Below are 13,172 nucleotides of genomic sequence, written 5' to 3'. Positions count from 1 at the left end.
TATATATTATATTTCCTTTTCATTTTTTGTCATTTATGTTGTGTTATTTATATAGTTGCTTGATGTTTACTGGTGCAATGTATCATGACTTTTCAGTAGAAGACTTATAAAGGTGGAATTGTAGTGCAGCGGTAGCATTGTTGCCTCACAGCAAGAGGTTTTCCCGTTCGATTCTCAGCTGGAGCGCCTTCTGTGTGGAGTCTGCATGTCCTCCCCACGGTCGAGTGGCATTCGAAAGACATGCATAGAATGGGTGTGCCTTCGCTGAAGGTTGGGCGTCGAGCTGGCACCTTGGCACCCATAAAAAAATCTAGTGCCAATCATTAGCGGACCGGAGTTCTGCTGTGGCAACCCCTAACAGGGAAAAGCCGAAAGAAGAAGAATTGATTCTGAAGAAGTCTGTGAATTAGCAGGCCAAAAGCGTTTAATCAGTGTGAATAAAGTATCATACTGGAGTGACAGTGCTTTATAGAGCTTTGGATTGGTCAAATTGTACTTGCTAAGTTTCTCTCAAATGAGCCCTTAGAGGATTTGACAAGTTGTCTTATTTGCCTGGTGAGGCAGAGGAAGGTGCTTTTCTATTGTTGGAGCCTTGCCTTTGTTTTCTTGGGCATCAATTTTTTGCTTTTATTGTAAATTTTGTTGATGCTGAATATCCACCATGGTTGCTTTTTTACTTGGGGCTCTAGCTTTGATACTTTCTGGTACAGCCCAGTTTATATACTTATGCAAGTGATTGTACAGGGCTTTAGTGTAAGCTTCTGTATAGTTACCACTTCCAGCTTGGGGTGGGGCTTGGAATGCATTTATACGTTCACCTAGGAGGGTATAGTTTGCTTTGTTGAAGTTTTTTAGTCTGATTTCACCCTTTGTGAGTTCTAGTGTTAGTACAGCTCAAAGGTGACTGTTTTGTGGTCAGATTTAACTAATGAGGGTCTGACAGTTGCAGCAGTGCATCTGTTTGACATGTTAGTGAGGACCAAATCTAGAATGTTTGTTCCTCTTGTTGGGGTATGAGCAATTTGTTCCAGGGCTTTTGAGTTAACAAAGTCAAGGAACTTTTGTGCTAGCGAGTTGGGGCTAGCGTAGGTTTCCCAGTCAATGGTGGGATAATTGAAATCCCCCATAACCAGAGTGCTTGGTAAAATTTGGATTGTCTCCAGTTTGGGCAAGTAGGCTTTGATGGCATCGTGACCCATGGAGGAGGATCAGGATCTTTCACTGGCTATCCCTTGAATGGTGTCTTACCCACTGTAACCTGGACTTGGAGTAACTCCATGAGGTTGCCCAGTCTAACTAGACAAGAGGTGAATTATCTGTACTATAGATAGAAATACCGTCTCCTTTGGTTTTCACATGTTCATTGTGCAGTCTAAAGGTGTGGAAGGCATTGTAGCCTTGCAAGGCCGGTGTACTGTCTGAGGCCATGAACAAGGTTTCTGTGACTGCACAGACATCTACATCTTCTAGTGATAGAAGTGCTTGCAGGGAGTGCAGCTTTTGGTTTAAGCTCCTAGCATTTAGCAGCATGACCCTTATTTTATTCTAATTGGCTAGTTTCATATCAGTAATGGGGGAGGCAAAAGCTTTTGCCAGAAGCTAAAAGCCTAGCGGTGCCAGGTGCAAACTGTCTATGGCAAAGCAGCAAGGTGTGTTGACCATGGCTTCCCAGGCTGACAGGAACTGGATCCCCTTTGAATGACACCAAAAACTAAGCCAATTATTGAAATCAATCATTTTTTTGTTTATACTGCAGCATCATACTAGGTGAGGGTAGTATGCTGCTCAAGGCTAGGGACATACCTGCCTGGGACACATACTTAGAGAGCTCAATCATGTCTCTCTTCATATAGTCCAGTGAGGTATGTCTCAGGTCATTCACACCAATATGAACTATCACAGAGTCATAATGGTACTTGTTACTGAGAGACCTAAGTGATGTGTGTGATCTGATGAATCCTGGCACCAGAAAGGCAACTGACCTTGACTTACTCCTTGTTCAACCTGGTGAGTGGGACAGCCATGTGTCTCACTACTGAGTCTCCAGTGACAAAAAATGTGTTTTTTGAGTGTTACACCTTACAGGCTTAGTGGGTGCAACACTGGTTTTGCTATGTGTCATTGGTGATGTGGGGACTGTGTTAGTTGTAGCAGTCTTGTGTTTTAGAGGTCTCCGGTGTTTCGGTAAATTTTTTGAGAGAACCTCCGTGTATGTAGATTTTTGTATTGGATGTGTGCTGTGTGTATGAGTAGTAGTACTATGTGCCAGAGTAGTTGTGGGTGAGTTAACAACCTCTTCCATGTTAGTGTTTTGAGTGCAAGAGAGCATGGATTCAAGAGTTCTGGTGTAGATACATGTCTCGCACACTATGCTAGAGTGAGTTATTAGTAGAGGGTTGTCAGTGTACATGAGCCAATTGTTACATTGCCTCATGTACAGTATACATTGTATATACAGTCTTTTGTTTGAACAAGCAGCTTCAAACTACTTACCCTGAAGCAGAGAAACATTGCAAATAGTATGGTCCTTTCGTACTCTGCTGTACAGATTCTGTGATCTGGGATAGTAGTACATAGCACCTAGAACCAAACTAGAGTCATTTCCATAGGCTGACACCTCTAATAGTGACCATAGTCATTTCTGAATATTTAACATTTATTTTACTTTATTATCCAAGGCAAAGCCATAAAGCCAGTGTTTAGAACCCAGAGAGACGAACTCTGCCGCAGAACTCCAATCAATCTAATTATCATGTCTCTAGCAGGAAACTTAGAAACTGGAAAAACCCCAAGAAAGGCCACATGGATACACAGAGAATATGCACACACTGTCCAGATATTATTCTCTGGCTAGAGATAAACTACTGACTTCACATCTCAGGGGCAACTGCAGTGTTTACTATACCACTGGTTATATTGTAACATGAACTAGCTTGTAGCAGTCTTCTGATGCTCTTATACTGCTGTCCGTCCACATGGTAATATCATTTTACATATCTCGTTGTGACAGAATTATTACATTTGCATTAATCTGTTTATTTGTACATTATTTATTTATTTATTACTAACTTTGTGGACAAAACTGCCTCTTTTCAGAAATGACCCAAGAGCACTACCTTGGTAAGTTGACCTTGTCAATTCATATAGTTACAAGTGGAGACTGAGGTAATTAGACTCGGGAGTCAACATGAAACCTGTTAGCAACTCATGGCCTAAACTCATCAGTTCCGTTTTGTAAGCTGTAGGTCTTCTTGGACTAAGAAACAGAATTTGCACAGTTGATTTATGACACTAACAACTTACTGAGAGATGGTAGTGTATATGGTAGTGGAATTTTTAACAACTGCCCATTATTGCATTAAGCATGTTTGCCATGTACAAGTTCCTTTCTCATTTTGAAAGGAGAGGAAATTATTTTGCCTTAAGGCTGTATTTTGTGAGATGATTGAGAAGTTTATCATTTGGAACAGTGGATTTATGAGACTGAGGCTGTTATGTTCTATTTAATTGGGGAAATGACAAGAAAAAAATGTCTTGCTGAATTCAAACAACAGACAAGAGTTGATGTTTCTTTTTTTATTATTTTTCAGGTGAAAAAGACTCTTGATGCAACATTACAAACGCTTCAGGACATGTTAACAGTGGAAGATTTTGATGTGTCTGATGCCTTCCAGCACAGTCGATCCACAGAGTCAGTGAAATCTGCGGCATCAGAAACTTATATGAGTAAAATAAACATTGCAAAGAGGAGAGCCAATCAACAAGAGACAGAAATGTTTTACTTCACGGTAAGCTTTGTGCAGTGCTGTTCACAGCTGTCAGACTTTCTTGCAGTATTTGTGGCAGTTACATGCAATTTAAATCCTAGGGATGCTGTGTGCATTTCAAATGAGCTTGCCTTTTTGGAGTTTTCTTTATTAAAAGAGTGCCTTTACACTGCTGTCAAGCTTACAGTCTAATGACATAAAATATAATATGCTCTTTGAATTGCATGTTTCAGTGGAACAGTATACAATCGATAAACCTTTTCACTGCAGACATTTTGTGTCACAGAGAAGCAGGTTGACTTGCTTTTATGTTTTCAAGGCATATGTTCATCTGATTCAACTAAAAATTAAATACAACTGTGCATATATTAATAAATGGCATCCTGTTCGTTGAGACATAGCTGAAAGATGGAATTTTTTTCCATTTCAGCCGAATAACAGAACAAGTCTGCTGAGGTTCCTTACTGTTTTTTTATTTTTCCTAAGATTGATAATAATTAATACTGCCATTCTAGATCCTGTTTGATTTGTTCCCCAAACTGGGATATCATTGAAATGAAAAGACAATTTTTTTCTCCTCAAGGAGTACCATCAAATGGTAATTTCTGGAATGGTTAGTCTTCATTGCAGGTGGAGTATGGGGAGTTTCTTGGAGAAAAAAAAACACAAATCACAGCACCACGGAAAATGAGACGTCCAACCAAAAAGTTGTTTTTTGTTGTAAAGCCAGCTTTAATCCTTAAAAGTATAAGCACTTGCATTTTTGTACACCAAAACCTTCTTCAGATACATTTATAAATACATTAAAAAATACATTTAAAAATCCAAACAGAACTGTTTAAATCTCCCTCCATGAAGTTAAAAACATACCCACAATCCATTACATGAGTCAGAAAGCTAAAGTCAGAAATTTAAAGGACTATGCACACCATAGCAAAGGGAATATATGCAAATACAAATATATAATATAAAAATATATATAATGTGGTCTAAGGGCAATATAACCAGACAAGGGAGGGGGGATTGTTGTAATGTTTGTAAATGACTATAATGAACATATCTTTAAAATTTTGGCAGGTCAGGCTTATGAACTATCCAGTCTGTCAGAGCTCAATAAAGCATACACACTAATTAGAATGCAACTCAGGGATATGTTTATTGAACAGTGTATTAGTATGGAAGAATTTAAATACCTCTATTAACAATCCTCCATTAAGATGTATTGTGCATGGGAGGGGGTTCCATTACTATGCCATTAGCACATTTTATTGACAAGAAATATAAATTTTTATTAGAAGATGAACAACATTTATACCAAGACTCATGCAATTTCTTGGCTAAATTAAACAATGTAGAATTTGCAGTAAATAATCTACTAGTCACAATTGATGTACGTGACTTGTACACAGTGATACTGCATGGGGTAGCCTTGGACTCAGTACAGGATTAACTTAGTAGGAAGGGGATCGTTCAGGACGAAATAAACATTTGCCTGGAAATGTTAGAAATTATTCTGTGTAATAATTTTGTACTTCAAAGGAAAGACGTACAGGCAAAAAGAGCGGGTGGCCATGGGGTCATCAGTGGGTTCTTTCCTGACAAATGTGGTTATGTTACAGTGGGAGTACCACATATTTTTCGGGTAGGAATATAGGGATAGTATTAAGATATACCTGCGGTACCTGGACGATTTATTTATTATATGGAAGGAAGATGAGGAACACTTGAAACAATTCTTGTAGTACATCAATGGTAGTACAGATTTTTTGCAATTTACTCATACTAGCAACAGAGACAGAATGCCCTATTTGGATGTGATGATTGAAAAGAACTTTGAGCAGGCGGGTTACATGGCTAGTGTCTACCGTAAGCCCACTTACTCTAACACACTATTACACTACACCAGCTTTCACCCATTTAAACAAAAAAAGCAGTGGTGAAAGGACAGATGGTGAGGGTGGCCGGAATGAGTACAACAGAAATTGATTTTAGCAAGGAATTGGAACTGTTGGTCAGGATGTTCAGTAGAAAGGGGTACCTGGTGGAAATGTTGCAGGAAATTAAAGAGGAAGTGGTGTACAAAAGGGAAATAGGGGCTTACCAACCTATCCTAACAATGGAAAACAGTCAGGGTGATACTGGAGTGGTAACAGGGTCACATAATGAAAATAAATATGCAGGCGCTATGGTAACCACATACAACATAGAAAGCAATAAGATTAACTGGATTTTAAACAAGAATTGGAATATTTTTAGGGAAAATCATGGACTTTGGCAAATCACGGGGACTCACCCTATTGTTATTTATAGAAGGTATTACAACTTTAAAGACATGTTGGAAAAGAAAAAAACACAGGTGCCACTTAGGGGCAAGATGGCTAAATGCAGAATATGCAGTACATATAAACATATCCTGGAGGGGGACAGGATCAACCTGAGGAATCAAAATTATTCTGTAACAGGGAGATACAACTGTCAGACAGCAGGAATTATTTACGGAGCTAGATGTCAACACTGTGAGGCTTATTATATAGGAAAATCTGAGCGAAAGATGCACAACCACATTTATGAGCATGTTTATGAAATCAGAAAGAAAAAATTACCAATGCCCTTTACAGGCACCTTATGATGAATGAAACACATGACTTTAAGTTTAGTATATTAGAGAAGGTGGAGAGGTGTCCGAGGGGTGGTCCATGGTCAACTTTCTTGGAGCAGCGGGAGCTTATTTGGCAGATCAAGGTGGAAGCCTACAGGCACCTGGGTTTGAATGACATGGTTAGTATAGCTCCAGTTTTAAAACTTAAATCTTTGGAACATTACTAACCGAATTCCTGCAATATTTTTACTCATTCATTTAACTATTTATAATATATATATATATATATATTTTTTATTATTATTATTTAGGACAAGTGCAACAAATACTATTTGCATTTCTATATATTCCCTTTGTTATAGTGTGTATATGCCTTTAAATGTCTGACTTTAGCTTTCTGGCTGATGTAATGTATTGAGGGTGTGTTTCTAACTTCATGGAGGGAGATTTAAACAGTTCTGTTTGGATTTTTAAATTTATCTGAAGAGTTTTTTGGTGTACAAAACAAAAGCACTTATACTTTTAAGGATTAAAGCTGGTTTTACAACAAAAAAAGTTGTGGTTGAACGTCTCATTCTCCGTAGTGCTGTGGATTGTGTTTTTTTGTTGGTTTGTTTGCTGGGTCTGCCCTTTTCAACAGTATCTTGGAGATTAGGCTCTCCTGTGCATTGTTTTTCAGTGAATAGTCTATGTAAGAGAGAGCAGTGAATGCTTAACTGCAGAGTAGCTCTTAACTGTCCAGATGTTCGCATAATAACCAGATTTTTGCCTCATATTTTTAGTTTGTTCCCCAAAACATTTTGGTTTTCTGAAAAATTATTGGCAAATCATTGAGAACTGAAGTCAGAAAATAATGACATACATTCAAATTTTAGATTTCATACCCTTCAGAAAATTCATGCTAATGCAAAACTGTTATTCAATCAAATTTCTAAGTTTGTAAGACCATTGTTTAAAAATTGTCCCTATTTTTGGGCCTTTGCCCCCCCCCCCATTATTTATGGCTTTGCCCAGATTTTTTGCTCTAAGAGGTTGAGAGGTATGCTGCAGGCCAATCTTTTGCAGCTACACTAATTGTGTAGCTGCTGTTCCCAGCCTGCCAGGGGACTCAGTAGTAGTGTTTACATCAGTCTGGGTTGTGAGGGATGTGGCAAACTTCACTTGAACCTATAAAAATAAAGCCAGTAGCAAATGAGTGACTAGGCATGCAGTTATATTTATTTAGTTAATTTTGTAATCCTTAGAAATCATATTACTATATGAATGAAATAGGCATATAGATTGCTGGTAGGAGACAAGTTATAATGTCTGTAGAAGAACTGTTGTCATGGATTGAGTTGCAAGACCTTTCAGGCACTTTAGATTTGATCTGTGTGTGAACTTCTGTGGAGTAAAGATACCACAAAGCTGCTATGATGCTGCTGTGATTTTGCAAAAATTTAAACACATACAAAATGGATGCTTTCTACCTGAATCAATTCCATCCACCTTATGCAAAGAAATACACTTAGTTTGTTGCCAGAGTTAAGTATATTTGACAAGCTTGCTCAGTTCATTTTCTTAGCCACTGTAATACAATATAGCTCGCTTTATGAAGGGTTTCCTTCTCTGTTTTCTTAACATTAACATCCCTATAGAATGCAGTCTGTTCATACCTAAAGTTTTAACAGCTGTTGCCTTGACTCCCTCTAATTTAGTGATGATCATGATATGCTGGTTTTTTTTTTTTTTTTGTGAACAAATAGTTCCCTATATTTTGTTTGAATCTCCGGTTCCCCTTCACAAGATCGAATGGATGGAAGCTCGAAATTCATAATCTCAAGACCAGAATCTTAAACTTCCATTCACTCGAAATTGTGAATTGGAGCCATAGGTTTAAAATAATAAAAAGTTAACTTACCTTATTGCAGGGGGCCAGGTTCCCTGTACCCTAGCAGTTTAAATGTGAATGTTCCGTGACCGCACTATAATGGAGGAATGGAAAATCTTCCATTTTGCACTTATGTGGAATGGGAGATTTCCCTTTCCTTCACTATAGTGTGATCTCGGAGTAGGTATATTTAAGTAGGGGGGTGTGGGGGGTGCAGGGGGGCGAAGCCCCTCTGCGAAAACATTTGAAAGTTATAAATTTTTTTTTTGTCCTTTTCATATGTTCGAGTTTCTCTAAATTCGAGATTCTGGTTTTGAGTTTATGACTTTCGAGTTTAGAGAAATTCGATCATATGAAGGGGAACCGTGTCTCCACTTCAAATTTATGATATGACCTACTGTTTATGAACAATGTATTTTATCCAGACTCATGTAGCAAGATGTGACTTCATTAAATCCTCCTCAAAATGTATTTATTTTTCAAATACAATTGAATAAATTGCATAGTATTTGTATATAACATCTTAATAACTATATACACTATTTACATCAGCCTGACACTATAACAGAGCTCAATATATACAATTACTTTATAGGTATAACAATCCAGTTATCAGAGTGTATCTGTTTAGTTATTGTAAAGTGTCAATCAATGATAAAACTTTTTTCCATGGATTGTTAATAAATGGCTTAGGATGAATCCTTAATTCTTTAATTTTAATTTCTAACAGTGCTGCGGTCTTCAGTAGGCTGTAGAAGTCTTCCAAGGTTGGTATTGTGTTTGTATTCCATCTTCTTGTTATACATTTCCTTGAGATTGCAAGTATTGTCCATGCTAGAATACATATTTGACTCATTCAAATGAGGACCTTCGTACACATTTAATAATACTAGAGCTTTAGATAAGTTAAATGATTCATTAAATAAAGCTTGTAAAAAGTTTTTAATACCATTCCAAAATGACTTAATTTTAACACAGTTGAAAAAAATGTGATTCCAGTCTGCACTGTGTATTTGCTCACACCTCCAACATATTCCCTCTGTGGAAGAATTAATTTTAGTAATTCTATCTGGAGTTAAGAATGCTCTGTGCAAGCATTTCCAATTAAAAACTTTCCAGTCTTGTGTAAAGGATGTATGTTTTATTGATAATAAAATATTTGATTTAATGTCTTCAGTTAGCTGTAATGAGTGTCCTTTTGTTATATAATTCCAATATGAGGATTTGGGTGTTGTTTTATAATGTATCAATATCTTGTAAAAATTTTGAAATACTATTTCCCATGTCATAATCATTATATATGATTTCAAATAGGTATTTTGTAAGTTTAGGTATTTCTTTAAATGAAGAATTACTAATGATTCTGCATAAATCTTGCAAATACGTCAGAATGCTTTGCATAGTTAGCCCATCTTGTTGTGGAATTTTGTATGTTGTTTCTATTGTTTGCATATCTAGAACTTTTAGTTCTTTGATACATTGAAACCAACAAATAAATCCTTTCTGTTCCCATGAATTAATTATTTCTCTGTATATTTTATGTGGATAGCTCTTTGTAACTATGAATGGTGTTAAAAGATCAAACCAGATTTTTAAATCTATATTTGCATTAATAATTTTCCTAAATGAGTCAATGTAATAATAGTTTTAGTGGGCATATTTATGTTATATTGCATACTAATACATAATATGTGCCATGACAAATTGTTTTTATCTGTTATTTGAAATTTTTTTTTGTAAATCAAATTCATTTATTGATATTACATTTAGCAATTCTTTCCAGTTTGCAGAATAATTTGGACTTATCCAATCTGAGATTGTTTAAAATATTGATGCTTTTATATATGTTTCTATGTCAAGAACATTTAATCCTCCCTGTTTCCATGGTCTAATATGATGTATTAAAGCTATTCTGTTTCTTTTGGGAAACCATAAAAAATTTATTAGGCATGAGTTTATTTATTTGAGTATATTCCTTTCTGGTAACAGTTGTATTGCCAAAGCTGTATATAGAATCTTCGGTAGCAAAACCATTTTTTTAACTGTAGTCTACCTTCAAATGTTAATATTATTTTTTTCTACTTTTCCACAGAGAATTTAATTGTGGTGATGATATTATTGTAGTTTTTTGAGACTAATTCATTATTTTCCTTGCATAACTCAATTCCTAGATATTTTAAGGTAGATTCTTGTTTCCCTATAATGTTATTCTCCTTCATCTGCAGTTATTTGTTTTATTTAAAAATAAAAATTTTGATTTTGATTTATTGAAATTGAGTCCTGAAGTCCTGTAAAATGTGCCAATTAAAATATCTTAATTCTTCTAATGTCTGTTTTGTATTGGATAATGTTAATAATATGTCATCAGCAAAGAGCATTACTTTAGAATTGTATTGTTCATAAACATCTACTCTTTTGATTTGTCTATTGTTACGTATTGAATCTGCCAATATTTCAATAGCCAGAGCAAACAGAATCGGTGACATGGGACATCCTTGTTTAGTATCCTTTGTTATATGTATAGATTCAGAGGTGAAAGGACCTAGCTTAACATACACTAAATTATTTGTATATATATCCTTTAGTAAATAAACAAAGGAAGGAGGAAATTCAAGACTTCATTAAATCCTCTCATCACATGTCGCAGCTCAGTCGAGACTTCCATGAGGGCAGTATTGATGGACAGCTGAAAGCCCCACTCCCATCTGCACAGCATTGTATTGGTGTTGGTGTGCCCATAAAGGGGAAGAGTGGTCAACACTCTCATCAGATCCTTCAGCAGGCATTCCAGTTAAACATAAGGCTGAACTCACTGAGCAGTCTGATCATTTGATTCACAGCTGTTTCAGTATTTTGTAGAAGATAAGGTGGTTTCCTCCTTGGTATAAACCTAAGTTATTGTTTCCTTAATGCTCCTGTGATCAGAATATTATAAATCACCAGACATGTGTGCCACATGGATGCTTTGCAAGGGCCCAGGAAATCAAAAGAATAATTGCAGCACTTACACAATTTTTTAACCCTGCAATACATCCTGAATCACTTGACAATTAAGTAAAGGGGGATTTACATGTTTGTTTGAAGAGCATCTCTGTAAATCCAGTTATTTCTTAGGCAGTCAAGTTAGCCATCAGTACTCCAAAGTGACTTCATCCCTTACCATTGTAGTTAATTATAATTTAAAGGGTGGTGCAAGAAGTCTCTTGGTGCTGAGCTTAGCCCCCTGCTAAGAATGTGTGTACTGCAACTCTGTGGTGTTTGTCTTTAGAAGACTCAGGCTAATACTGTCAGTCTCCACAAAGCTGGTAAGGCCACAAATAATCAGGCTTCACTGATAAAGAGGTCTTAACTGTAACCTGGGTTTAAGTAATAAAGCCCATCAGAAAACATAGAATCGAGTGGTTCATGCCCTACTGTTCTACCTTAGGGATAGGGTTTGGGATTCCCCTGCTACAAGAGTATCCTCTAGTGGAGAACAGAGGCTAACATAGGGTACAAGTACCTTTTAGCTGGGCATATCTGAAGACGGTATACACTAAGTTCAAGAAGGTATGAGAAGTCACTGATAAGCGTACTGTACACTCACTCAGACAGTCATGGTTTGTTACAAAGGATGTGGGAGTGTATAACAATGTCTGGGATGTCTGTACTTCTCTTTGAACATAACTGAACAGAGCTCTTAAGAGGAACACAGATCTAGTAGGGCTGGAAAACCTATAAGGTTTTGGCAAATATATAGACAGTCAGTGCAGATTTCAGTTAACTGGTGTAATATAGCAAAACCTCAGAGTGCAGCACCGAGAACAGGCAGCAATATGGTTTTATGCAAGTTATAACTGCTATTAGTTGTAGACTGCCTGATTTGTGCCATCTATTTTACCATGTTGGGACTGATAGTTGTTCCAAGAGTCCAAACTGACATTTCTTCGGTATGGTCTTTTGCATGCCAGAAAATACAACATTGCAGTCTGCTACCTCGGTGATTAAGATGTCAACTTCTTTAAGAAACTGCAAGATGTCCATTAAATTATCCAACCTATTTTGACAGGGTCAGCAATGACACTTTTGCTTATGGCTTGACTTTATTATTTAATGCTGTTTTGTGATTTATTCTGCATTTTGGTCTTCGTTGACACAAGTATCCTTGTTTTTATGTATGTTAGGATTTATATGAATCTGTATTTTCATTAGTTTCCCCAGCATCATCGTACTAATACCTGCTAACCCTACCCCACCCCTGACACTAACCTTATTCCTGCACACACACACACACACACACACACACACACACACACACACACACACACACACACACACACACACACACACACACACACACACACCTACACTCCCTGTACCACCTTACTCATATGTGCATAAGTTAAAGCCATGTAGTTAAACCACAAGACTTTGCATTGCTTGAAAGTGTGTGTGTGTGTGTGTGTGTGTGTGTGTGTGTGTGTGTGTGTGTGTGTATAGATGCACACACAGAGAAACAGAAATAGAGATAAATACATATAGATGTAGATATATATATTAACTTTTGCCTTTTATGGCCTAAATAAAGGCTGAAATCTCTGCACAGACCACACCATTTACCCTGATAACCAGTGATTAAATAACAGTATCTGTAAGTGTGTAAAAACTTAAGCATTGTGCAGGACTTAAAAAAAGAATGCTATCAAGCAATGTACAATTCATAACCAGTATAATAAAACAATAAAGAGTCTCTGTAAAAAAAAAGCATTATTGAAAAAACTGACCATAAGATAATAGTGTAAAGCTTAATCTTGGCTCTCTGTCCTTATCACATGTGTGGAAATGCTGACTGCCTAGGGCCTCACAAGTCTTTAATAATTGTGGACAATAATACTCAATGTCTAGGGCACACCTGTTCCTACCATGTTATGAGTGATGCTTGTTTTGCATTGATAGC

The 13,172-nt window shown here is 36.8% G+C and overlaps 1 protein-coding gene across 2 annotated transcripts in view; it reads left to right on the top strand.

Moving 5' to 3' along the window:
* SRGAP3 (SLIT-ROBO Rho GTPase activating protein 3) overlaps positions 1 to 13,172 on the top strand; it is a 2,107,662-nt gene that overhangs the window by 1,439,052 nt on the left and 655,438 nt on the right. For both annotated transcript variants that reach the window (XM_044078646.1, XM_044078643.1), the window contains exon 9: positions 3,591 to 3,788. In XM_044078646.1, the coding sequence (XP_043934581.1) occupies positions 3,591 to 3,788 (198 nt within the window). The remainder of the gene's footprint in view (positions 1 to 3,590; positions 3,789 to 13,172) is intronic.

This window comes from Protopterus annectens, chromosome 7.part1, assembly GCF_019279795.1.
Source record: "Protopterus annectens isolate FY-2018-M chromosome 7.part1, PAN1.0, whole genome shotgun sequence".
In the NCBI taxonomy this organism is placed as follows: domain Eukaryota; kingdom Metazoa; phylum Chordata; order Ceratodontiformes; family Protopteridae; genus Protopterus; species Protopterus annectens.
The sequence above is the reverse complement of the archived record's forward strand: the minus strand, read 5'-3'. Positions and strand labels throughout refer to the sequence as shown.